This window comes from Hibiscus syriacus, unplaced genomic scaffold, assembly GCF_006381635.1.
Source record: "Hibiscus syriacus cultivar Baekdansim isolate YM2019G1 unplaced genomic scaffold, ASM638163v2 tig00110773_pilon, whole genome shotgun sequence".
NCBI lineage: Eukaryota > Viridiplantae > Streptophyta > Magnoliopsida > Malvales > Malvaceae > Hibiscus > Hibiscus syriacus.
In genome coordinates this window covers 354498-380023 of record NW_024062855.1, presented here as the reverse complement: position 1 = coordinate 380023, position 25526 = coordinate 354498, and the positions used below count along the sequence as shown (strand labels likewise).

Genomic DNA, 25526 nt, shown 5'->3' with positions numbered 1-25526 from the left:
ATTATCCCTTTTTATTCCTAACTTGAGAACTTGCTTGTTAATTGAATTGCCGAAAGAATTTTGTTTCATGGTTACTTCTTGCATTTTGCAACATACTTTTGTGTTGTAGTTATTCTTTTTTATAGGAAAAAGGCATCGTTAAAAACCCCCTTCTTAATCGTCAAGCTACATAGGTATCTTAATGATCATTGGAAGGAGGAAAATAGTGTCCAAATTTTATTACTAAAACATGAAGTACATCTTGGGTATAAACCATCTTAATTACAACCTTCCCCACAAAACAAAACCTTTACCCTAAAAGACATTCAACCTACACAACCAAGTAGGGGTGTTCATTTGGTTAAAACAGTGGCCGACCAAACCGAACTATCCTTAACCGAATTAACCGAATTTTTTTTTTCTTTAACCGTTAACCGAACCGAACTTTTTTTCAAACATATTAACCGAACCGAATTAATTTCGGTTAATTCGGTTAATTTTCAAATTAACCGATTTTTTTTTAAAATTTTCTAATTTATATAAAAATTAAATATTTTTAATTCAAAAAAAGTTTATAATTAATTTAAATAATATATAATTATAAAATAAAAATTTCAGATAAATTTTTTAATTAATTAATATTGATTTAGATTTAAAAGTTATTGGATCTTAAATTATTAATTGAGTTTTAAATTGTTAAGGCTTAGCCCAAATGTTATATATAATATATATATAATATTTTTTAATTAAAAAAACAGTTTACAATTAATTTAAATAATATATAATTATAAAATAAAAAAATTTTATAATTTTTTTAATTAATTAATATTGATTTAGGTTTAAAAGTTATTGGATCTTAAATTATTAATTGGGTTTTAAATGGTTTGGGCTGAGCCCATATGTTATATATAATATATTTAATATTTAAAATTTAATTTCGGTTAATTCGGTTAATTCGGTTAATTAACCGAATTCGAACCGAATTAACCGTTAACCGAATTATAAAAATTTTCTTAACCGTTAACCGACCGAACTAATTCGGTAACCGAATTAACCAAACTAATTCGGTTCGGTCGGTTAACCGAATTAGTTCGGTTATTTGAACACCCCTACAACCAACTGGAAACACCCTACATTACCTTATGCCCGACTTAGCTAAATCATTTGCTTCCCAATTAATACATCTATGAACATGCCTAATGATCATATTATAATCCAGCAAGCGCTTGACAATTTCCTTAACCAGATGAACAAAAGCGTCAGGACTTGCTTTCGGATTTTTAATCCAATTCAAAGCATTGGAAGAATCGCTTTCCAAAATAAGACGCCCCTTTTTCGCTCCACTTCGAATCCAAAAAAAGATTCAAACCAACTTGAATTGCTTTGAGCTCAGCAAGAATCGGAGGGCCTGGTCCAAACGCATACGAGAAGGACCCCACCAGCTTACCTTCAACATCCCTAAGCAGTCCACTGATACCGCTGCACCTCCAGTCACATCTTACAGCCCCATCCACATTTACTTTAAAATAACCTGGTGGAGGGGGACACCAATAGGGCGAGGGAGGAATTCTCTTCATCGGATCAGTGTGCAAATCAGCCAAAGTTAGATCTCCCACAAGACAATATAGGAGAACAGGGAAATTGGACTTCTTTGTCAAAAATCAGGCAACCACCCTATATCTAGCCAAAAAAAAAATAGATTTGATAACCATCTTCTGGTGAAAAACCTATCATAAAAATGCCTTCACTTTTGGAGGTACAATTCCAACCCAAACAAGCTTCGACCAAGGCATCCGGATCGAGGGCTGAATCTCAGCAAAAGCAAATATTTGGCGTTAACATTAGTGGGGAAGAGGTTGAGGAGAGGGCGGGTGACATTGGTTGTTCAGTTGGTCGTTTCCCTTCTGATTATCTAGGGCTGCCACTTGGTGCTAACATGAACTCTTTAACTTTGTGGGATCCGGTTGTTGAGAATTTTTTTAAGAAGCTGGACGGTTGGAAGGCAAAAACCCTTTCTTTGGCAAGGAGATTGGTATTGTTGAAGTCGTTGTTGTGCTAGTTACCTACATATTTTTTGTCTTTATTCAAGATTCCTGCTGCGGTGAATTTAAAACTAAATTTCATCATGGCCAACTTTTTATGGGAAGGCGGGGCAGAGTCCAAAAAGATTCACTAGGTTAACTGGTCGACAGTGTGTAAAGCAAGAAGTTTTGGTGGTCTAGGTGTGTTGAATCTTAAATTCATGAATAGAGCTCTACTAGGGAAATGGTCTTGGAAGTTTGCTAATGATAGGGAATCCATTTGGAAGAAGGTGATTTGTAACAAATATAATCTGAACTCTAGTCTGTTATTGTTCAAGAGTAAACTTCCTACAAATGTCTCTTGGCTTTGGAAATCGGTGGTCATTAACCATTTTAAAGAAGATCAGTTTAGTGCTAAGTTTCGAAGTTTGTTCCTAGTCAAAGTGGGTAATGGAGAGAGTATCCGTTTTTGGTTTGATATACGGGCATTAGATTCTCCTTTTAAAGTTATCCCGAGATTATTTACTCTTTCTATGAATCATAATGGGAAGTTAATTGAGTTTGGGGAGTTTTGATCAGCAGGGTGGTCTTGGCATGTTTAAATGAGAAGAATTTGTGTGATTGGGAACTGGATCAGTTTTCCGACTTACTTGCTATCATTCATAATATTAGTCTCTCCCAAGAGTCGAGAGATGGTCTGTTCTGGAGAGGAAATGGGGAAGGTATTTATTCTGTCAATTCTTGTATGAAGTTATGTTACTATGATTCGGCAGCTGAGACTTTTTGGATGAAAAACATTTGGAGGGGCTTGGTGCCTCCAAGAGTGGAGACTTTTATGTGGCAGGTAGTGCACCAGAAATGGCAGTAAAGTCTGAATTACAAAAGCGAGGGGTTTCGGGGATTGTAGACATTACATGTCCTTTTGTAAAAGGGAAATCGAATCTCCATCTCATTTATTATTCACCTGCTCTGTGGCGTGGTTCCTATGGAATAAGTTTATGAATTTTTGGAAATTTAGTTCGGTTCTACTTGTCAATGCTCAAAAGTTTTTTACTAGCTTGGGATGATTTGGTGTCTTATTCTTGTATTTGGTCCTTTATCCCCGGAGTCGTTCTTTGGACTATTTGGAAACACGGAAATGCCATTGTGTTTGAAGGGGGGTCGTTAGATCAGATTGATCTATTTTTTATGGCAAGATTCAGGCTAGCTTCTTGGTTCTTAGCTAAGTTAAAGGATGTATCTATTTCTAAGGACTCTCTCATTAGTGATCCCTCTATTGGAGATTTATGCTATTCTTCCAGGAATTTGATTCTAAATATTGTGCCTTGGCTTCCTCCTCCAAAGGGCTTTCTAAAATTGAATGTGGATGCAACTTTGAGTGGTGATTGGCGAAAAAGCAGTATAGGTAGTTTATTAAGAGATGAGGTTGGTACGTTGATGGGTTCTTTCCAAGAGGCTTCTGGTCCAGGTCCTCCTACTTTGATGGAGCTTAAAGCCATTAAAAAGGGTTTAATTTTCTTTCATTCTCTTCTTCAAAGGTCCAAGAATCGTTTGATTGTTGAAACTGATAGTAAACTAGCAGTGGAATGAGTTAAGAATTTAGATAGATGTCCTTTTGTTTTTGTTGATTTAGTGAAGGACATTGCTACTCAGTTAAGAGAAATGGAGGGTGTGATTAAATGGGTTGCTAGAACAACTAATATAGAGGCTGATACCTTAGCTAAGACTGGCATTGGTTAGTTTTATTTTTTGTTTAGGATGTTTTTTTGAGTGTTTTAGGTTGTTCATTGTAGGGGGTTTTGGCTGTTTTTTCTAACATTATGTAACTTTTCAGTTATTAATGAATTTTGAGGCACTCTTTTATTCCTTCCGCTGATTAAGGAGCACCTATTGGTGCTCCTTTAATCATGAAGGGGGTTTTTAATGAGGCCTCCACTTCTTATCAAAAAAAAAAATCAAAATGTCCTCTTTTAAAGACGGCCAGAATCTTTTGAAGAACCCCATGTTCAATCCATCCGGTCCCGGCTCCTTGTTGCTATCTGACAACGTAATTGCCTCCCAAATTTCCTCCTCGGAAAAGTTCCTTTCCAAAAAAGAACACTACTCCTCGGTTAACTTAGTGAAAGGCAAGTCCAAATCCACCATCGCCAATGTTGGCTTCAAGTTGTATGCTTTCTTGAAGTACTTAAGAACACTAGATTTTATCTGAACCGGGTTCGAAACCAACTTACCATTCACTTGCAAAAACTCCAGGGCATTAACCCTTCCCCTATTTGAAGCGCACCGGTGAAAATATCTTGAATTCAGATCTCCATCCCGAATCCGCTTCGCCCGAGATTTCTGAAATCAAATTTGTTTATCTTTTTGATACAAAGACCACAACTCCTTCTTAGCTCTCGCAATGGACTCCATCAAAACCAAAGAAGACCCCTGTTGTGCTTCTGCCTCCAATTCAGAAATAGACTTCTCTAAATTCACAATCATTCTCGGCAGCTTGTAAAAGTCCTAGAATTTGAGGCTTCCCTTTCACAAAGATAGGGACAATGTAGATGAATATGCATGAACATGCAGTGGGTGCATAAATGCACTCATGTGGATTATGAAGTTTAATACTTCTTCAACTTAAAATAGTTTATTTGCGTTGCTGATAGTAGAACCATGGACTAGGTTGAGATGTGCATGTTTAAACCAACTTGTTTTGAGATGATTGGTTTAGTCCAGTTGTTTACTCCAATGTGATGGTCATTATTATCTTATTTTTGTTGGTTCTGTACTATGTGAGAACCAAGACATTTGCCTAATAGATTCTTTCCTCTCCACATATATGTATAAGTTTGATCAATTTTCTGTATGTGTAACTATGAAATTGGATGGTTGGAGCTCCATATTTGGTGCCGGTATGTGAATTATTTAATTTTCTTGTTCTGAAATATTTCAGGTTCAAGACTGGAATGCATTAATTGGACCGTTGATTGACAAGATGTTTGCAGAGCCATCCAATGCTATTATCGTCAGGTTTTTGAGTCACATAAATGAGCAGTTAGCTGAAGCCGCAGATGTAGTCCTTTCTCGTGTTGTTTTAAAAATGAAAGGCCAGAAAGAGTAAGAACATCATATAACACAAACTATCATATGACATGTTTTTTGTCTTAGCCTTTTTAAGGCTTGTTTCAACTTTAAAAGGAGCGAGTATATTGTATAAGGCTCATGGCATTGAGCCAGGAGTACCTTTATGCTTGTTAAGTATTTTTTTGAAGTGGCAAGTGCGCATTTGATAAGATAGGAAGGCATGTGTATGATATGAAAATATTCCCTTAAAGACAGGGCAGATTTCATGGCTGTCAGGTAAGGCATGGGTGGAATGTAGTGGAATCTGCAAAAATAGGGAGTTTAACAAGGTGTGAAAAGGTGTAGAGAGTTTAATTAAAAGGTGTAGAGAGTTTAATTAAAAGGTGTAGAGAGTTTAATTAAGTAACCAGGAAGTATTATTTGTAGAAGAATGTTGAAGACAAAAATGAGAGTAAAACTCATTATTTGAATGATAAGGAGATATGCATATTAGTGTTGTCAAGGCGTGCTCCTAGGCTCACCTGCACCTTAACATTATTCAACAAAAGTGCCTCAGACCCATTTTGCGTGTGCCTAGGCATGCTTTTTTAAAGGCCATAGGCACAAAGAAAGCCCGCCTGATTGAGTTTCCCTTTAATTTCTTATATTTATCACTTTTTTTTCATGTGATATATCTTTATTGAAAGGAAAGGGGAATATTGAACTCTATATTTCGTAATATTAGATCATTCAACAACAATCCTTGATCATAAGGAAATCATGCATTTTGTCCAATAAAAAAAATTGCATATCAGGCTAGTGCTGTTTCTAGCACCTTGCACCTGAAGCAATATAAGGGTTTAAGCATCTAGAGTTCACCTTGTGCTCTTCACAAATGCATATAGTTACTTGGCAATCTAACTGATAGGTTTCTTTATAATGTGTCTTGGCCACACAAACGATAATACTTGAGAGAACCGCCAATACATAGAATGTTTGGTCACATAAGATAAGAAGCTTGTCAGTTAATCTATTTTAATGTTCTGACTACATATTTTTGGGGTACAAAAGGGTCCCCTGCTTTTGAATAGGTAAGGTTGTAGATGCTAGGACTCAAACCCCTAGACCTGTTGAATGCCATCTTATTAGGTTGGCTGTGGAAACAACTAGGCTAAATCTGGGGGTCATTATGTAAAGTTACCCAATTGTATGTGATACAGCGAGGTCTGTAATTTCCTTGGCAAACAATCATTTTATTCTTGCAATAACTTATTTATTGGTTACATTTGTTTTTGGAACAAGTTTTAAAGGAGTAAACTTTCAGTCGTTAGCTTCTTTAAACAATTGTGTTAATTGCTAGAAGCCAAGAGGTTAGGATTGTCTACTTGTCAATAAAATGTTTGTTTTTCCAATTTTGGATCATTTAAGGAGACTAATTTATGTATTAGATAAATCTTGTGCATGAAGCACGTTTATTTGACATTTGAAGGGATTATTCAATGGTAGGTCTTGCACTCTTGCTGTTTTCCTATATGAACCGCCAATTTTCCACTCTTGTAGGATTGATGAAGGTTTCTTATCTAGATGGGAGACAAGAACTTGTACAAGTGATGACTCAATGAGAATGCAGCAATCTTTGTTTGAGCGACTTTGCCCTTTACTCATAATTAGGCTGCTTCCGTTAAGAGTATTTAATGATCTCAATTCCTCTGTTATGTATGGTCAACTTCATAATGCGCCTTTTATGAATGGTATCGTTTCTTCCTTACATATGGCAATCCAAGTTGTTGCATTCATATCTCTTTTTGGATTGAAGATCTGGTTGACTCCATAATTTCGTGATGCATGTTACAAATATTTAAATAATTGATTACATTTTATACTCTCTTTTTCCTTGCCTATGACAAACATTAAGTTATATCCTTTCCATCTATTCATGAAAATGTGATAATAATATATTTAACTAATTGATCACGATTTACACTCTTGTTCTTTAGATAGAAGAAAAAGAAAATAATGTCATGGATAACTTTGATTCTATTCTATTGCAGAATATAGAGATGTCTACCTCATTGATGATGATAGTGTTGCTGCTTTCCTTGTTAATAGGTCAATCCTTGACAATGAGTATTTTATTAACTTCTGTAATCTCGTTGGCATTCTACTAATGTTGTTACTTTTCCCGTTTCAGAGCATTTAGTAAGTTTGAGTTTGAAGATGTAAGAAAACTTGCTGCTGAGCTTTGTGGGCGCATCCATCCTCAAGTACCCAGCAATGACTTTGCTTAATTATTTTTTTTCACCGTCTTTCCTTGACATATTCCGAGATTTTACATAAATATATTTGTAATCCTTATATAGAGATGTTTTTCTTATTTGCCTCATGGTACTTTAGGTTCTGCTTCCACTTGTTTGCTCGCAATTAGAGCACGCTGCAGCATCTCAGGATATATTGAAAATTATTGCGTGCCTGTTTTCAATGTGTACATCCCTTGCGGTAATCATGTTCTCTTCTTAGTAGATATTTGTTAGTGAAGGGTATATTCCTGCAATAATTGAGTTCATCTTTAGAGCTAATTTGAAGCTTTCTTCTTGTTTCTAGGTGCGAGGGAAGGAGTCCCTTGTGCATCCCTTTGTTCTTCAAATCCGGAGAACAATTGAAGTGATTTTGTTATGGCCGTCATCAGATGGTGACCAAGGTACTTAACGTTGCAACTGACTAATTCTCCTTCCCCACTCCAGACTAGAAAGTTAATGATCCTCCAATTAATATTTTAGCAGTATGTCTGAACTAATCTTTTTGCTCTCTCAGTTTCCAAAGCACAACACGGTTGCATTGATTGTCTGGCACTGATAATATGTGCCGAGTTGCAAGCTCCTGAATCATTTAAAGACTGCACCTCATGGAGGAGTGACATTGTTGTTCAGAAAGGTAATTGTGGTTGGTATTTTATTCCTGATATGAACATATATGTTATACAACGATCAAGGTATCAGTCTTTGGTGTAAACTGTAGGGAATGCTACTGGAAAACTCTGTGCCCTCAGACATGTGATCAGTCAATTAATAAATGATAAGACTGGACATATCCCTGGGTCCGAGTTGCCAGATGAAAGCCGTGAACCGGTTCCTGTTCCTTTTCGTCTATGCATGGCTAATGTTCTCATCAGTGCTTGTCAGAAGATATCTGATGGCAAAAAAGCTCTAGCTAAGACAATTCTTCCATGTCTAATTGGTTTTGCTGAGGTACTTCTGTCACCGAATTTGTATATCCAGTTGATTTTAATTTCTTTTAGTTTCAACGGCAGATGCTGATCTTCTGTTCTTTTTTATCATATTATTACTTTGCCTGCATGGGATCAAATTATGTAGGTAATAAAGCAACCTCAGGTTAGAGCTGCGTGCATCCAGGTTATGTTTTCTGCTGTGTATCATCTGAAGTCTGCAGTTCTTCCGTATTCTTGTGATCTGCTCAAGCTCTCTCTAAAATTCCTTGGAAAGGGATCAGAACAGGTATTATATTGTCTCCATTTTCCTTTTTTTTAGAAATTCTCATAACCTCTCCATTTTCGGTTGTTCTTAGATTCTAGTATATGATCATGTGCATTACATGTGAATATATGCTTTTTTAAATATTTATTATTGATATATTTTTAAACTATACTTAGAAAATATAAATAAACTTTTAACAAATAAAAGATTTTAACAGTCTAATCCCAGCCTAAATATTATAAAACAATATTCATGAAATTAGGAATTTTATATTAAATGAAAATCTTGCAAAGCAAAAATGTTCATTTAGATGAACTAATATATATTAACAGGATTTACAACTATTTCCAAGTATACTAATATAAAAACATTGATTTGAGTGATTGATTGATTATTATTTTGATATCTAAAATCCCTCCTCAGCTTCAAAAAGGATAAATCGTGATTATGAAATATAAAGCAAAACATGTTATGTAGTATTCATTGAAATGGATGAAAAAAAATTAATTTGAGAAATTTAGCACATCTATATTAAGAGTAATATAAATAATTATTCTAAAAACAATATTTTAATATAATTAAAACTCTTTTCTCATTATTAAAATTATATTTTATACATTGTAGAAATTTAACCATTTATGTTACCGTTCACGCTTTTAATCGCAGCCTTCTATGGTTTTCCTTATTTATAACTAACAGGTAAACATATATGTTTTTAATCATTTTTGTTGTGTTTTCATCAGTTAATAGATTCTCGTTATATATAACAAGAAATAGTAAAAGGCCAATTACAATTGTAACTGATATTTAATAATAACAGCAATAATGAGAAGCATATTGAACAACAAATGGTAATGTTGACATCTAATGAGTGAGTTAAAATGTAGGTTTACATCGGTTCAAAGTTTCTATATATATCTTGACACCCACAAAATTATTTTTTATTGTGGGATCGCATGATTGTACCCACGAAGGTGTCCAAACTTTACAAAAGTTGAGCAATTATTTTTACTAATGCTCATATTAGCTGATTTTACTAAGCTTACTGGTGGCTAGTTTCCGTGATGGTACTCGTACATTCTTGGATCCTTCACTTTCTTTATCAATTCGATTGCCCCACAGCTGTGTTCATTCTTTCTTTCCTCTCTGCATCATTAGAACTTAAAATGTGATAAGAGTTTATTTAAGTTGGTGCTGATTGACCAATTGATTATCATCAGGAAAGGATGGCAGCTGCAAAGCTTATGGCTTCTCTTATGGGGAGTGAAGATTCGATTTTGGAGAGTATATCTCACCTATTACTGGAAGCAAGGTCTGTACTTTCTGATATCACTTTGACTGATCCATCACTTGACATTCAACAACTTTGTAAAAGGTTGCTAACGTGCATAACTTCAACATAGCTTCTCCTTTGCTGCACTAGGAAAAAGATACATAACCATGTTTTATCATGAGCAAGAATAGGGAATACTGCCATGGGTGTATATTTACTAGCAGAAAAATTACATACATTCGATCATATCTGCAGTCCTAATGTGTGCTTGTATCAGGTATGTATATACATGCGTGCGTGTATCGTTCTCATATTTAGTGTATTTTATTTTCAATATTGTAGGTTGTATCTCTTTAGAAATATTTGGCGTACTTCAAACTTTTTCCCAGCCCCAACACACAGGGAGTTGATTTTTTCATGACTCGTAAATCAAAGCAAACATTTGCAATGGAAAAATGGAAAAAGAATGGATTAGGGTTCCCTTTCCGTTCCTATTTCTTAGTGGAAGAAAGTGGTTGAAATCACATCTATAACCTATAATTAAAAGTAAACGCTAAAACAATATAGTTGTAAGGTTTTGAATTAAGAGGTTATGTTTTGGGTATAGCAAAGCAAGGCGGATAATATAATTTAAAAGGTAGGTAGGGCAGTGACTTGTACGATTTTTAATATAAGTAAATCTTGGGATTAAGCATCGACACTCTTTCAAATATGGGATTGTACTACGTTGTGATTATTTGTTTCACATTTTGATACTTCACATCAGTAGTACAATTTTAACTCAAATTTATTTACTTAAGAATGTGATATGTTATAGTTCAGCAATTGTTCAAAAAAAGAGAAAGAAAGAAGATTGTAATGTGAAAAACTAACCGATGAGGCCTTGGTAGTAGACTAATTTTTTTTTTTGGTTATAATTCTAATTTCTTGCTAACAATTTCTAAATAAAATAAAGGAAGATTGTATTACTCGTACATTAACGTAATTTCGTGGGCTTCGTTGGTTGGTCAAATAATTTAGGCAGGAAATTTTATTAGAGAGCTATAGGTGTTTGAGAATTAATTTGACACTTAAATCATTTGTTATACTACATGTGAAAATGATGAGTTTTGTAAACTATAATTAATAATTTGAAAATTTACTTTAAACAAATAAAAAGATTAGAGATGACCTGAAACAGAAATAATAAATAGCAAAAAGTTGGTAAGTGGTTCGTTTACAAGATCGCAAAGAACTACATGTATGGATGAACAAATTAATAAAAAAAGAAAGAAACAAAAGTATGAAGTAAATAAAACCAAGAACTGAAATCAATTATACACTAGTTTTCGAGGATAAAAAACAAAAGCAAATGCGAAGAGTTGGTAAATATTGTTCTTTTATTAATTTATTTTTGGTTTAACTATTTACATTTGATTATTAGCTTATTAATATGAATTGGGTACCGTAAAAATTTATTATAGAGAACTTTTACAACGTCAAAATTCAAATCTCTAATTTTATTTAAGAGACTTGACAACTTATCTATTTATTCCATTTAGTACGTCAAAATTTTATCTTATCTTAGGTTCTTTATTAACAAACTCCCTAATTTTCTTTTCTTTAATATTTTCCTCAAATTTTCTTTTACCCAAGTAATAATTGATACACACTATAAGTGTTTCCGTTTTTTTGTGATAGAAACAGGTAGTAATACATAGTAGACAACGATAATAAAAACATATATTTTATAATAATAAATAATATTTATTTGATTTTTTTTATTTTTTACCATTGAAGTTAAGAGATCATCACCAGTATTTATTAAACGAACGTCTATTCTGAGCCTAACAATTCATATAAAAAATACTGATAACTTGTTTTGGATTGAATTAAAAAGAAGAGAATCTGAGCGAGGAAGAGAATTCATCCTTGCTTTGTTTTACTTAATTTTTTAATACACAATTTGAGGGAAAATAAGAGGAAAGGAAACACATTAAAAATTATAATACTTAAAATTTAAATTTCACTCTTCGTTCTGAACCCAAAATCTAAGAAGTCATTATATATACAAAGACTATTAAATATTAGCCAACGAATTCTTTATAAAGCCATTTCTATTGACATATTTTATTGGTTCTTACCGACTATTTTTTTTTCGTAATTGTATTACCTAACGTGCAATATATGAGGGACAAAAGAAACATAATTACCCAATACTATTGTTTATTTTATGGAAAAAAATAACCATCCAAATAGAAAATAAATGTATTATTCTTTTTCTCTTATCTTTTTCATAATATTTATTCAAACATGGGTAATATCTTTGAGTAATACTAAAATTATTTAAAAAATTAAAATTAAAAAATCCTTGAAGATTCATGAGTGATAAAATTGTTTAACAACCCAAGTTAAACACCAAAATTCATTTATAACTCTTCGTAATTAAAAACAAATCAATTTCTCCTGTAACGGACTCCCATTCAATTGTGTCATTAGTTAAAACCAAACAATTAGATTTGATGATCCAAGGCAAACCATGCCAATTTAAACATACCAATTGTTCTTCGAGATGGAGGCGGATACAAACATCTCTTTTTAAAAGTAAAACCAAGCACTGCTCTACTGCTAAACTCACTGTACATATCGGGTAATATCAGAAACTCGAAATTCTTCCAGGGAACCAGAAAATACCTGATTATAGGTTTAAGACGGAGAAGGCTCTGCTCCATCATGTAGTGCACAGCAAACAGTTGCCTTGTGATGTCCTTGATATGTCTTTATCTCTTCACCGCTTGTCATTGACCATAGCTTGGCTGTTGTATCAGACGAGGCTGCAATCCACACACATTTCATTAAAATACAGATCGAATTCACGAGGAAATATCACATTTTCCAGGGTAAAAGAAAAAAAACCCTTCAGTTATTAGATTGTTTTCTTTCAAGTAATATGGAACATCTATGTTATACCAGCAACCCACTCACAAAGGAAAGGATTGAGTAGGCCTAGCAGATCAAGGTGAAGACCATTGCAAAACAAGCGTGTACAAATGGTAATGAACAAGCAAGGGGAAGTGGATGAAGAAAGAAAATCATAAATAATAAACTAACAAGCAAGTGCCAAGAGCATATAGCTCTAAAATGCAGCCATTATGCAATGTAGCGGGTATTTCATAATGGATTTAGAGTGGCAGTGTCTCTGCCATCCCTGATACGCAATTGTAAAGGCTTACCTGCCATTCAACAACCTTATAGAGCAGGAAAAGAACATCAGTATAAATACAATTCCACAATTCAACCACTAATTGAGTCTATCTAGCATCTAGTTGAACAGAAATGAAGAGAGAAAGGGGGGGGAGCCTATGATGGTACACGTTTCTTTTTTTGAGTTTGAAGGATATTTGGCAACTTATGGAAATAGTTTCAGAGAAGTGGAACCATGTATTTAGTATTTAAGCATTGAAACCGGAGGATGAGCTGCTTTACCATTTGGCAAAGTGAGAGAGTAAGAAAGATACATGTCTTGAAGTTCCATGGGTTTTAATCCAATAACAACACAAGCTTCATGCAATTTTCTGGTATTAGTAAATAACATTAGAACATAAATAAGATATTTTGCAGATGTAATTTGTTTGTTCAAGATTGTGACAACCATGAAGGGTTATGTAACATCCACAATGCCCATAACTGAGATGAAATCCACGACTGCTAGTACTATTGCCAAGTGAAAGATAAAATCCAATGTCATATATAGGGAGAGAGATGCCTTCATGCCTTCAATGTCATATTTTGGCACAGGTGTTGCCGAACCGAAGTGGATGACATAAACAAAGTGAGGGCACCCAAATGGTTGGAAAAAGTGGTGCATGTAATCTGGATGCAATATTAAAACCAAATACCTGTTATGAGATAGGCACCATCCACTGAGAAAACACAATCCCATACCCAGCGCTGATGTCCTGATACGTAATAACACACAAAACAAGAAAAACCTTTTAAATCAATTCACAGTTGGCTTAATTTATGCAGGCAAAATTATAGCACGGCTTAAAGTTGAGAACTCAGTGCATACCTATTAAAGTTTTCTCCAATGTGAAGCCATCAACATTCCATATCTTCACAGTGTGGTCAGAAGATGCAGTGGCCAAATATCTGAAAGATATGCTAACAGTAATTACACTAGCATCGGAATACAGACACAAAATTAATTTTCTCCAGTAAGAAGCCAAAAATTAAAATGAAAAACTAAAAGATTTAATCTCAAGCGTTAGAACCTGTGGGGCTCACAAAACTCAGGAGAAAGGAGACATTTGAGTATGTATCCATTATGTGCTTGTAGCTTGTGAAGTGGCTCAAAGTTGGTCATAGTCTGCAAGAAGAAAAAAATAATGCTTATTAAGAAAAGACATAATAAGTTAATAAAAGACCAGTTATAACACAACTCAAATAAAATTGTAACCTGGTTTCCTTTTAATAGACGCCAAACGTAACAGGTACCATGGTTATTTGCAGCAACTACTAGACTTCCATCCCACATGACAGTAAGAGACCTCACAGCTGTATCTACCTCGGGCACCTAGATTTACAAAATTGATAATAAATAATAATTGACAGCTTAACACACATCATTCTCAGGTGCATAACTGAATCAATTGTGTGTGGGAGAGGGTGGGGGTAAAGAAGCAGATGAGAGGATGGGGAAAGAAGCAGATAATGCAATTATACAGTGCCTAAATGTAGAAAAAATATTCAAGGCCTTTCTGAAAGACATAGGAGGCAAGGATACAACTTTGCAGGCTGCAGCTAGCTCAGAGTACATGAATACTGTTCAGGTTAGGATATCATATAAACAGCCCAAAAATAATATGAACAATTTCCTCAGTCAAAGTTACTAAACAGCAGTCTAGAATCTAATAAATTATTTTCCTTCATGTGATGCCCACGATAGCTATCTACAAATGCTTCCAAACTCATCCACGGATCTTTAAAACAATTACCTTTTAGCAATGAGTGCATATATCCAATAGCTTTATAACAAGTTCGTCAATAAAATATTTCAAAAATCTTACTACAAAAAAGGGGTCAACTTAGGATGTCCACGAAGCATAAAGTTCATGTTGATGAAAGAGACCTCTCATGTATATATGTTCATGTAAATGAATCCAATAAGTAGATATAAACTGTAAAATGAAGATAGAAGAAAGAAAAGAATACCAATTCACAGCTGCAAGAATTAGCTGTTAAATCCCATACACGAATGTTTCCATTTTGGTCACCAGATATCAACTCTGTCTACAAAATCAAGGATATACAGCAATCAAGAAAGCATGTCTAACAATCAATGATGTACAAGTGAGAGAAAATAAATAAAAGCAACAAGTAAGCTACTGGGTAAATGCTGTCCAATAAATAGTAAAGATAAACATGTCTAATAAAATCTTTTCTTCTTTGATTGGTAAAAAGCCGATGGGTTTGTAATCAAATGCCAGGTTTTTTCCAATTACCCTATTAGCTAGAAGACGATGAGAAACAGATAGGTTTGTTAATTATCACAGAGGCATATAATGAACCCATTCATGGTGCAAACACCTCAACAGAGCAACAGTGAAATAACCAAAATGCATAAGAGGAAATTGACATCCAAGAAAAGCCAACACAATCTCTGCTTAACAACATTACACAGACATGTGTTCTTTTGAAAACAGTAGTTTTGTGGCATCACCACAAGTTTATTGTAAAATTTACATGATATGCCATCTTCTGAATCGGGTGTAAGACAACAGCATATAATGAACCCTTTCATGATACAAACACCTCAATAGATAAACAGCATGATAACCAAAAGACATAAAAGGAGGAGATTGACATCCAAGAAAAGCCAACACAATCTCTGCTTAACAGCATTACACAGACATGTCTTCTTTTGAAAACAGAAGGCTTGTGGGATCACCACAAATTTATTGTAAAATTTACATGATATGTCATCACCTGATTTGGATGTAAGACAACGGTGTTAACGGCACCACGACTTTCATATTCCCTCTGGCAACCTGGAGCCCTGCAGTAGACTTAAAAATGAGAACATCCACATAAAGAGAAAGCAACTAAATTGAATAAATCAGTTTTATCAGCGCATTTTCCTAGGTAATGAGACAATAAAGGTCTCAAGGAAATTATGCATATTGGCCAACAAACGGAAGAAGAAAATTTTACAAGCTTTGTAGGATAAACTGAACCATACATGCATATTGAATCTTACTTCACTTGATCCTAGCACTTTTTTGCACCTTACACCTTAGGCTATATAAGGGTTCAAGTGCCTAGAACATGCCTTGTACCCTTGATAACATTGGAATAAAGGTACCTTGCCTCTAGGCTCAAATTTAACCTACCTTAAATCCCAAATTTTTACAGTGCCATCCTCAGAACCAGAATACATCCACTTTCCATCACATTGAAATCCAACAGCCATAACATTATTTGTATGTGAATCATAGCTCATTACCTGTCATGTATCATTACGCATAGAAGTAAAAGTAATGCACAATAAAAGTCAATGGCATGAAAAGAAGCAATAAGACTAATTGTATGAGAACAAAGTCCACAAAGATCATGCAAGAAGTTAAGAAAACATACAGGTTGAGGGCTGCTGGAATTAATATCGAACAAACGAATGTGAGGATTACCAGCTGCAGCCAGGTAGCGCTTATCTGGGGTTATTTCAAGCCGATTAACTTGCTGCAGGAATCACATAGCAAAATTAAATCCCAAAAAAACATTTATGGCGAGTGGAAGATTTTGCACATCAGGAAAGTTACATCTTCCTAAACACACAACTAAACTAAGTGGATAAAAGGCTTCATTAACTCCTGATGTTCTCATAAACACACATTTTAAATATGATTTTAAAAATTGAAAAATGCAAACTCAGCATCGGCTATCCAAACCATCTCAACCAGATAAGAGTTACCAACATGACCGTTATTTCCCATTCACCAACCTAATGTCATTCCTATCTCAAAATAGATAGTAGCTAAGTTGCAGATCATCTTTATTCTAACTTTCTCTTTCACAATTAAGTTGGGAAACAGGTTGAAATCACCGCCTTCAATCTGCACAAAGAAGTAATTAAACAAAGTATAATGCATGAAATATGCCCGAGACCATGAATCCATAACAAACCTGATTGCATCCCACCAGAGGATTACATCATTACATGAATGAAGAACAGACTTCAATGTTTGTAACAATTAGAATGACACAAAAAGCATAATCGATGGGCAATAGTCACTATTTATTTCAAAAGCAGAATTGCCAACAAACAAAAACTACCAAAAACCTTAAAAACATTTTATAAATAACATGAAACCAAATTGTTTGGGGCAAAATCAAAGGAACTAACCGAGTCAGGGTATTGAATAGTACGGTAACAGCGGCCGCTTTTTGCCTCCCAAAATCGGATAGTGTGATCATAGCTGGCGGTTGCTAGTATCACCGACGGTTGTGTCATCTTAATCCGGAGCTAATTAACAGTTAATCATCAGATTAATGCATAGTTTTACAACAAAAGGGGGGAGAAATCAGAAACATAGAGAAAATTAATTTTTAAAAAAAAAATGATTTGGGAAATACAGGCGTTTCCGGGGTCAAATGAGTTTGACTTGTTTGTTTAGGTTAAGTTTCCTCCTCGGCCCCGATCTTCTCCAGTCTCCACTTCTACTTCCTTCCCATTTTTTCAGGCTTTAAAATTACCACTTCACTCTTCAAATATTCGGTTGGTCAAATTTTTTTAAAAGACCCACTTAATCTATTACAATTTTTTTAAAATTTGAGTAATTTAATCGAATTTATAAAATTGTTGATTAATTTAATTAATTAACTTTTAAGTTGAATAATCTAAATGATTAACTGTGTAATATATATTTATTATACATTATAAGTTTTCAATTATCTTTGAAATCAAGTTTATCTATCGAATAATATTTAATATAATAAGCAAAATGGAAAGTTTTTAATTTGTTCCGATATTAATTGACAACACACATAAATGTTCAACCCTAAAATCTCTAGAAAGAGCAATGAAATATTTTTTTAAATAAAGAATTCATGAAATATTTTTTTTATTTCGATGTCCTAAGAGTATTTTTTTTATTTGTTAAACCTTGTTACATCAGTCAATGAAATCCTTTTTTAGAATATGAAGGTAAAGCTTGAGGACAACATTCATTTTATGATTACATCAATCATGACAAAGTTATTTCTATGATAATGATTCTTCTACAGTACAATTGTAATTTGATCTATCTCATTTGATTGATTTTTCTCACCGAGTGGTACATATATATATATATATATATATTTGGTATAGAAGTTAAGAAATCAACTGTTTACATTTTCAGCATTTCATCTCCTCTAGCATCTACCTGTGGCAAAGTTAATATCTTATTCGGAGGAGCCAAATAGATAGTAAGATTGTTTGTTTCGTTAAGGGTCATCTTGGCTAACTAATCTGTGTCTTCCCTCCAAATGTATCATCTCTCTCTCATCCACCCTTCCTTCTGTAACTCCTTACAATCACTAACTAGAACGTGACTTGGATGATCCTCGGTCTGTTCCCCATTCAGAACGTTAACTACCCATTTTGAGTCCACCAAAAAGCCGATTCCATTATACCAATAATTTTTCAATCCTTTACTCTTGCTTTAATCAAACAAATAAAATCAACATGTAACTGTTGCATTCAATTAATTACACTACTTTCTTTATAAGGATTATTGAATCCTCTGGTGCTCCATTGAAAGTAGAGTTCATGCCTCCACCAGTAGACTTAGCCTATTGTTTGCTTCTTTTCACTTGGCTTTTTCTTTTCTTACTTTCTGAGACCTTTGAATTTTATAATTAGTAAAATTAAACCCTTTAATCTCTTAACTTTAGGGTTCAAGATTCTATTTATTTTAGATTTAAACGACTTACCTTTCAACTATAACTCTGTTCTTGGACACACTCGTTCCCCGTACCTTTTTGCAGCCAAGAGAATGAGATGGCTTAATTGTTCTTGCTCATAAATCCATTTAAAAAATTGGAACCAATTCAATCAAACTTCATCATGCAACCAACTCAACTTGCTACCAATCGAGAGTTGAATTTACTTTTTGTTTCGAAATCATATTTTAAAAAAATTAATTTGAGATTTGAATTCTTACATCAGTTCTTTTTCTTTTCTTTTTGATCTTCTCTATTAAAATAATAGTAAAAAGCCTATAAAATACTTATTAGGTCATATTTTTTACGGTCTATGATTAGATATTGTGATTGTATCTTAATAATATTATCTACTTTATTTATTTATCACATGATTGCATAATAATATTAATTTATTATCTCAATAAACATTATCTTATCATCATTCAATCATTAAAAAAATAGTTTATTATCTCAATTTTCTGTTCCAACCAGTAGATTTGATTCAATATCAACCACTTGATTTTATTATTCTTATTTTCCTTGTTTGATATTTTTTTTCATAAATAACATGTATATATTTTATAATTAAATTTATTAAATAATTATCAGATTTATAAAAAAATTATTAAACCTTTATTCAAAATTTGATTCTGAACCGACGACCATCTACACAAAACACAAAAAGTGAGCACCATTTCATATATATACACAAATAATATTATTGGTTACAAATGAAATAGTCAATAAATATTATTATTACAATCAATTTAATAAAATGCAATACGTAAATCACCTCAAAGAAAAAATAATACAAACAATGTAAACTCACTGCTTCATAAAAGCAAGAAGAGAAACAATAAGAGAGAATGTGGCAGCAACACCGGAAACCGGCAGGGAGAAGGCGGCTCCGGTGTCCATTGTCGGGGAAGGTGCCGCCGCACTGTCCTGAGCCGATACAGCGGTGGCCACTGAGAGGACAACCGCAGCAACAAACATCATGATGGCCTTGGAGAAGCAAACTTCCGTCATTTCTAAAAACTCAATTGACAAAGATATGGAAAGTTTAAACTGGAAAAAGGAAAGAAATTATTCCAAAAAATTTCACTGTTCCTTAGTGATGCAACATATGAATGTTTGGGGCTGTATATGTAGGAAAGTGGGAAGGCTTTTCTTATAGAAAAATCAAAGGATAAGCTTTGAACAGCTCAAATGGTGGTGGTGGGTGGTTGATCCATCTGTTAGAAGAAGACACGTTGGCGATGTTAGTTGTTGTTCCAAGGTCATTGTCGGTTGGCATGTTGTCTTGTAAGAGTGGGAAACCTTACCCAACACCGTGTGCCCACGTGCAAGTAGTTCAACTAATAGCCAAGGCGGATTACCTACTATATAACAATCATTGTTTGTTTCACTTCTCATTTTTCTTTGGTTTGATTCTAAATTTCACCCCTCTGCGAACCATTTTTTCTTGAAATTTTGTATTTGAATAACTACATCTATAGTATGTGTATACGTTGTCAATGATTAATAAAGACTATGAACATACATTACTCTTATAATCACCTTAAACTATTCAAAAAAAAGTTCACCCCTCTACTTAATGTAATATGAGAGGTAACTCCATTTATTTTAAGGTAAACTACAAGTTTAGTATCTCAACTATAATTTTTGTTCCATTTTAGTTAGTTACCTATTTGTTACATCATCAATTATGTTAATTTTTTGACAACAGGTGATCAAAATAAAATCAAAACGTAACGTTAGATATGATTTGAAAAAAAATAGTATGGTGACTAAAACGAAACAAAAGTGATAATTGAGATATTAAACATGTAGTTTAACATTTATTTTAATTTGTCATAATTTTTTTTTCTCTAAGAAAGTTGAGTAGTTATCAATAAACGTATATATATAAACTTGAGCTGTTGAAATTTAGTAATTTAATTCATATAAATTGTTGAGTTGTCAATTTTTATTTATTTTCGTATATATAAATCATTGAACTACTAATTTCAGGTCAGCAATTTAACGACAAGGTTCATGAATGTTACCCAGTAGACTAACATCTTAATTTTCATAAAGTTAAATAGATTAGAATAAAAGGATTGACTTCTTAATTTTCATAAAATAAAGATACGGAGTTCAAAATTATACCATTTTATGTCTTTACTTCGTCTTGGATTTAAATATATATATTTATATAATATTAATATTTTGTATCAGATAAACCTTAATGAATATATATTATATATTATTTTTTATCTCATACTAATATTGCATTTAAATTGTCTTAGAAGGCAACATGAATCAAAGATGGAATGAGAAATGTACATGAAACGTGGATGAGCTGGAAGCTTTTGTCACGGGCTGAGTACAAAGGTCCATAACCAATACGCATATAGTTGTTCAAGAGATTCTTTGTAATATATTGACTCGATCTTTGGAGTAATCTAGGAGGTCCGTTCATTTAGACATAGGTAAAAAAAGGAGATGACATCTCACTGAAGAATATTATAAAAGGTAACTATATATACTAATGAGAACATTTATGTGAATATAATTCTAAGGAAAGTGATTGTGGGTGAGATTTGTTTACTTAATTACTCTTATTTTAGTTGGTGATACATTTTGGTTTCATTCTGATCGCCTATCGTTAAAAATTAATAGAATTGATGACATTATTTTTTTATTTCTTAATGATGATGTGACATTAGTTTATTATGACACTTCAGTATCATTTTTTAATAATAGGTGACCAAAATGAAACTAAAACTAAATATTATGTATAATTTTGTAAAAGAAAAACAATTGGGTGACTAAACAAAACAAAAGTGATAGTTTGTATAGAAATGTGTAATTTACCCAAATGTTTAAGAGTTTATTTTGGTTAGGGGGAAATAAAAATTGACGAAGACAATTCCTTCTTTCGGCGGGAACTCCTTAACATTCATCCATAATGATTTTCTTTACCAAATTAAATATTGTGGTTATCCTTTTTCCCCCTAATAGATGAAGATTTGTATCATCTTCTTATTAAACAATACTAATATATTAAAAAAAACAAATAAAAACTATTGTCAATTAAAATTGAGTTAAATTATAAAATTTAGAAATAAGTAAAAGTCGAATTCATATTAAATAAATTCTTAAAGACTAATCTAAATAAAACTAAAATCTAAAAGACTTAACAAGACTAGACCTGTAAACGAACACGAGCGGATGTATGTTCATGTTCGTTCATTTAATAAATAAACGAACACGAACATAAACGAACAAATTTTTTTTTGTTCATATTCGTTCATTAAGGAATATAACTGTAATACCCAATTTTTTTTGTTAGTGACCAAAATGTAACTTTTGAAGTTGGTGACCAAAGTATAAAATTTGGAAATTTTAGGGAATTAAGTGATAAATTTCCTAAAAAGAATTTTGTTCCATAAATAGATAGTTTACTATTGAGAGTGAGATTTTATAGAAATCATATTTTTGGAATTTGAATTTTTAGTAAAGAAAAATTAGAAAGGGTTAAAACTTGTAAGGAATCGCTAATTCAGATTGAATTGGAATTTTATGAAAATCTGAAGGATGTTATAAAATGGTTGGAAATATTATTTTAATATTTTAGATCAGAGAAATTTGGTTTGGAAATGTGCAATTTTTCATATTTAACCGGAACAGTGGAATTTAGTAATTAAACGCAAGTTTTGAAAATTTCATGGGAAATTTCATAAATTAAAGTCAAATTAATTCATCTTTGACTTTGAAAGATGATAAGGATGAGGTGTTTTGGTTTTATGGTGAATAGGAAGATTCATTAAGGGTGTTTTGGTCTTATCTCAATTAAATGAATATTTTATTTATTTATAGTGGAATTAAATGTAAACTAATATGAAATGCACCCAACATTTCATCCAACTTGCTCATCTTCTTCTCCAAGTTGTCGTGGGTTTCTCCTAAGGTAAGAGAAAGCTTCAATTCAATTTTTAAGCAATTTCCTTAGGATTTTGAGTATGTCGTAAAATATAAATGGTTATACGCGAAAAACGCTATCATTTGGTACTAATATTGCATGATAATCTTGATGGTGTTCAAAGATCCCAAATTCTACAGTTTGTGTTCATATAAGGGATCATGAAATTGATTATGGATCTTGATGTTTGTGAGGTAGTAGATTCATATTCAAGCATGTATGATGATTAGAACATGTTTAATCTTTCTAGAACTTGTTCTTTAAGTTTCGGCCATGGATTGTTTGAGTGAGAAAAATTATGGAAAAATTATATAAGGTTGGAAATGATGAAGGAAGTATTCTACAAGCCTTAGAAAAATTTGGGGATCGTTTTGTAATTTTTGAAAAGTTGGGGATCACTTTGGCATTTTTGGAAAATTGATGGATTGTTGTGTAAGTGTTATATAATTGATGTATTATACTGGAAATTGTTGTTTGGGAATTTTTGTATTGAAATTTTAAGTGATAAAATGGTGAATGACCATTTTATTTAAGTTGGAAAAGTTGGTGCCAAAATTAAAAAGAATTAATAAGTGTTAAAATATTTGGTGGAAAATGAGTTTCAAGTATATTATGGAGTTGTTATGGGATATGTTAGTACAATACTAACATATATATCGTTATGAATTTGTGATTTATACAGCTCGTGATTGATTTGTGATAGAAGCAAGTCAAATAGAAAAGGGTTTATTGTGGACAATAACGAGGCACATATATTTTGAAAGATATAAAGTGTCAAGGTGAGTGCAATACATGCATGACATTATACATGGATGTTTTATACATCATCAGGAAGACTTGTGATAAGTTGACCTTGTTTATATCAGCATGATATTATGTCATATTTTTTATAAATTGACATGCCATTGATATGTCACAGTATGGAATTATAACATTGATTATGGAAAATGTGATATTTTACCATGAATGTTTTCGGGTATAAATTGCCCAATGTTAAATTATGATAATATACTTTGCCATAGACGTATCAAATAAAATAGACTATATGCCCAAGTAAGTCATTGAGGGACAGGATATAGTTGGCATGCCATAGAGTATAGCAGCTGCAGGTTTATAATACACTTCGGTGTATATAGTGGGCACGATCTTATGTGTAATACACTTCGGTGTATATGGTGGGCACGACCTTATGTGTAGCACTACGGTGCAAATATTGCTCGAATATCCAGGGTCGTCAGGGTTTTATAATAGGCTATTGTCTATGGTTTTATAGATTATTGGTTAATAAATTGTAAGCATGAAATTAAGCTTACGAGCTTATAGAATAAATGACAAGTATATTGGTAAGAAATTTTATACTCAGTTATATTATTTTGATCATGGTAAAATATTGGATATGTTGGTAACATGATTTTATGGCATTTGATTTTGACATTGAAATTCATGCATGAATTGTATTGCACTGTTTATTGTTTTAATTACCTCACTAAGTATATACTCAGCGTGTGATGATTTTCACGCGTAGGTAAAAAATCAGTAGTGGAATAAAGGGTTCAAAGTGACATAAAGCATCGAGGTGTATATTTCAATATAGTAAGACATTCTATGATGTAATGTTGACTTTATTAGTGCATGTACTTATTAATGTTCTATTTGCTTTGTTGAGCATATTTGGAAACAAAATTGTAACTTTATAGTGATGAAATGTTAAGTTTTTATGAATTTTATTTATATATATATATTGCTAAAATTACTGTAGCAGTTTAAATTCGATGTTTTTGTGTATCGGTATACTATTCACGTTACTGTAGTAGTGTATCGGTACACTGTTCATTACTGTTCACGGTACTATTCATAAAAAATTCTTTAAATTTGTTATAATAAAAAATAATTCATATGATATGATATTTTTATAATATCATTTACCATTTTAAGAAAATAAATTTTAAATTAATTTTGAATTTGAAATTGAAATTGGTTTTAGAAATTCGGGTGACATCTATAATCTGTATAGGTATAATTATACGGGTTATGGGTGTTACAATAACTTGTTCATGTTCGTTCATTTAAATGATAAACGAACATAAACGAACGTAAACGGACACACACAAACGAACATAAACGAACACAATAAACGAACAACACAAACACAAAAAAAATAAACTTATTCGAACACAACAAATGAATGTAAAAAAAAAGTAAACAACAAGAATAACAACTTAAAATTCATTAATATAACATGCAACTTTAGAGTTAATTTGTTCGAATACGACAAAAAATATACATAAATTATAAATAAGCTATATGAATATAATAAAGTCTTAAAGTTAATTTGTTCAACAAAACAATCTTCTTGAAATCCAAACAACTTCAATAATCTTCGTAACATATTCAACTTGCCCTCTGTTCGAACATAAATGAACATAAATGAACGGACATAAATGAACATAAATGAACGAACATAAACAAACATATAATCGAACGTTCACGAACGTAAATGAACGAACAAACCATTTGTTCGTGTTCGTTCATTTAATTAAACGAACGCAAAATCTTGTTCATGTTCGTTCATTTAATAAATAAACGAACATAAATGAACTTCCCGCTGCAAGATACATGAACGGTTCGCAGAACGTTCAATTCATTTACAGGCTGAACAAGATCTTAAGCCTAAATTATAAGATAAATATATGTTTTGGTATCTAAACTTGGTTTCAAAGTGTAATTTGGTAAATTTTTTGTTCATTTTGGTATCAAATTTAGCTTTAAGATTCAATTTGACATCTAAACTTTTTTAGTCCAAT

The 25526-nt window shown here is 32.6% G+C and overlaps 2 protein-coding genes across 4 annotated transcripts in view; one reads left to right on the top strand and one right to left on the bottom strand.

The window, feature by feature from the left end:
- LOC120139789 overlaps positions 1–10524 on the top strand; it is a 28491-nt gene extending 17967 nt beyond the window's left edge. Inside the window, exons 15-25 of one of the 2 annotated variants that reach the window (XM_039154923.1) lie at positions 4939–5102; positions 6609–6799; positions 7100–7157; positions 7240–7312; positions 7443–7544; positions 7650–7746; positions 7860–7979; positions 8064–8293; positions 8420–8560; positions 9760–9969; positions 10436–10524. In XM_039154923.1, coding sequence (XP_039010854.1) covers positions 4939–5102; positions 6609–6799; positions 7100–7157; positions 7240–7312; positions 7443–7544; positions 7650–7746; positions 7860–7979; positions 8064–8293; positions 8420–8560; positions 9760–9942 — 1359 coding nt within the window. In that variant the 3' untranslated portion in view covers positions 9943–9969; positions 10436–10524. Of the gene's footprint in view, positions 1–4938; positions 5103–6608; positions 6800–7099; positions 7158–7239; positions 7313–7442; positions 7545–7649; positions 7747–7859; positions 7980–8063; positions 8294–8419; positions 8561–9759; positions 9973–10435 lie in introns of both variants that reach the window. The other variant, XM_039154922.1, reaches the window with a different exon arrangement.
- Positions 10525–12323: 1799 nt separating this feature from the next.
- LOC120139752 (target of rapamycin complex subunit LST8-1-like) lies at positions 12324–17530 on the bottom strand. Of its 2 annotated transcripts, XM_039154895.1 has the most exons (11): positions 17424–17530; positions 17194–17313; positions 16428–16529; positions 16184–16296; positions 15780–15849; positions 15006–15083; positions 14251–14367; positions 14066–14160; positions 13864–13943; positions 13691–13750; positions 12324–12625 (listed from the first exon to the last, which is right to left on the bottom strand). In XM_039154895.1, exons 2-11 carry the CDS (start codon positions 17299–17301, stop codon positions 12498–12500), a joined length of 951 nt encoding a protein of 316 aa, XP_039010826.1. In that variant the 5' UTR covers positions 17302–17313; positions 17424–17530; the 3' UTR covers positions 12324–12497. The 2 variants fall into 2 exon arrangements, with proteins under 2 accessions (XP_039010826.1, XP_039010825.1); XM_039154894.1 differs by lacking the exon at positions 17424–17530 and having other exon boundaries at positions 12325–12625; positions 17194–17380.
- Between the last annotated feature and the right edge of the window lie 7996 nt (positions 17531–25526).

Coding starts and splice junctions, on each gene's coding strand:
- LOC120139752 (XM_039154895.1), bottom strand. CDS start 17,301: ATGACACAACCGTCGGTGATACTAGCAACCGCCAGCTATGATCACACT. Junction 16,530..17,193: donor CTATTCAATACCCTGACTCG/GTTAGTTCCTTT, acceptor TGATTCCTGCAG/CAAGTTAATCGGCTTGAAAT. Junction 12,626..13,690: donor TGGTGCCTATCTCATAACAG/GTATTTGGTTTT, acceptor TGTGGATTGCAG/CCTCGTCTGATACAACAGCC.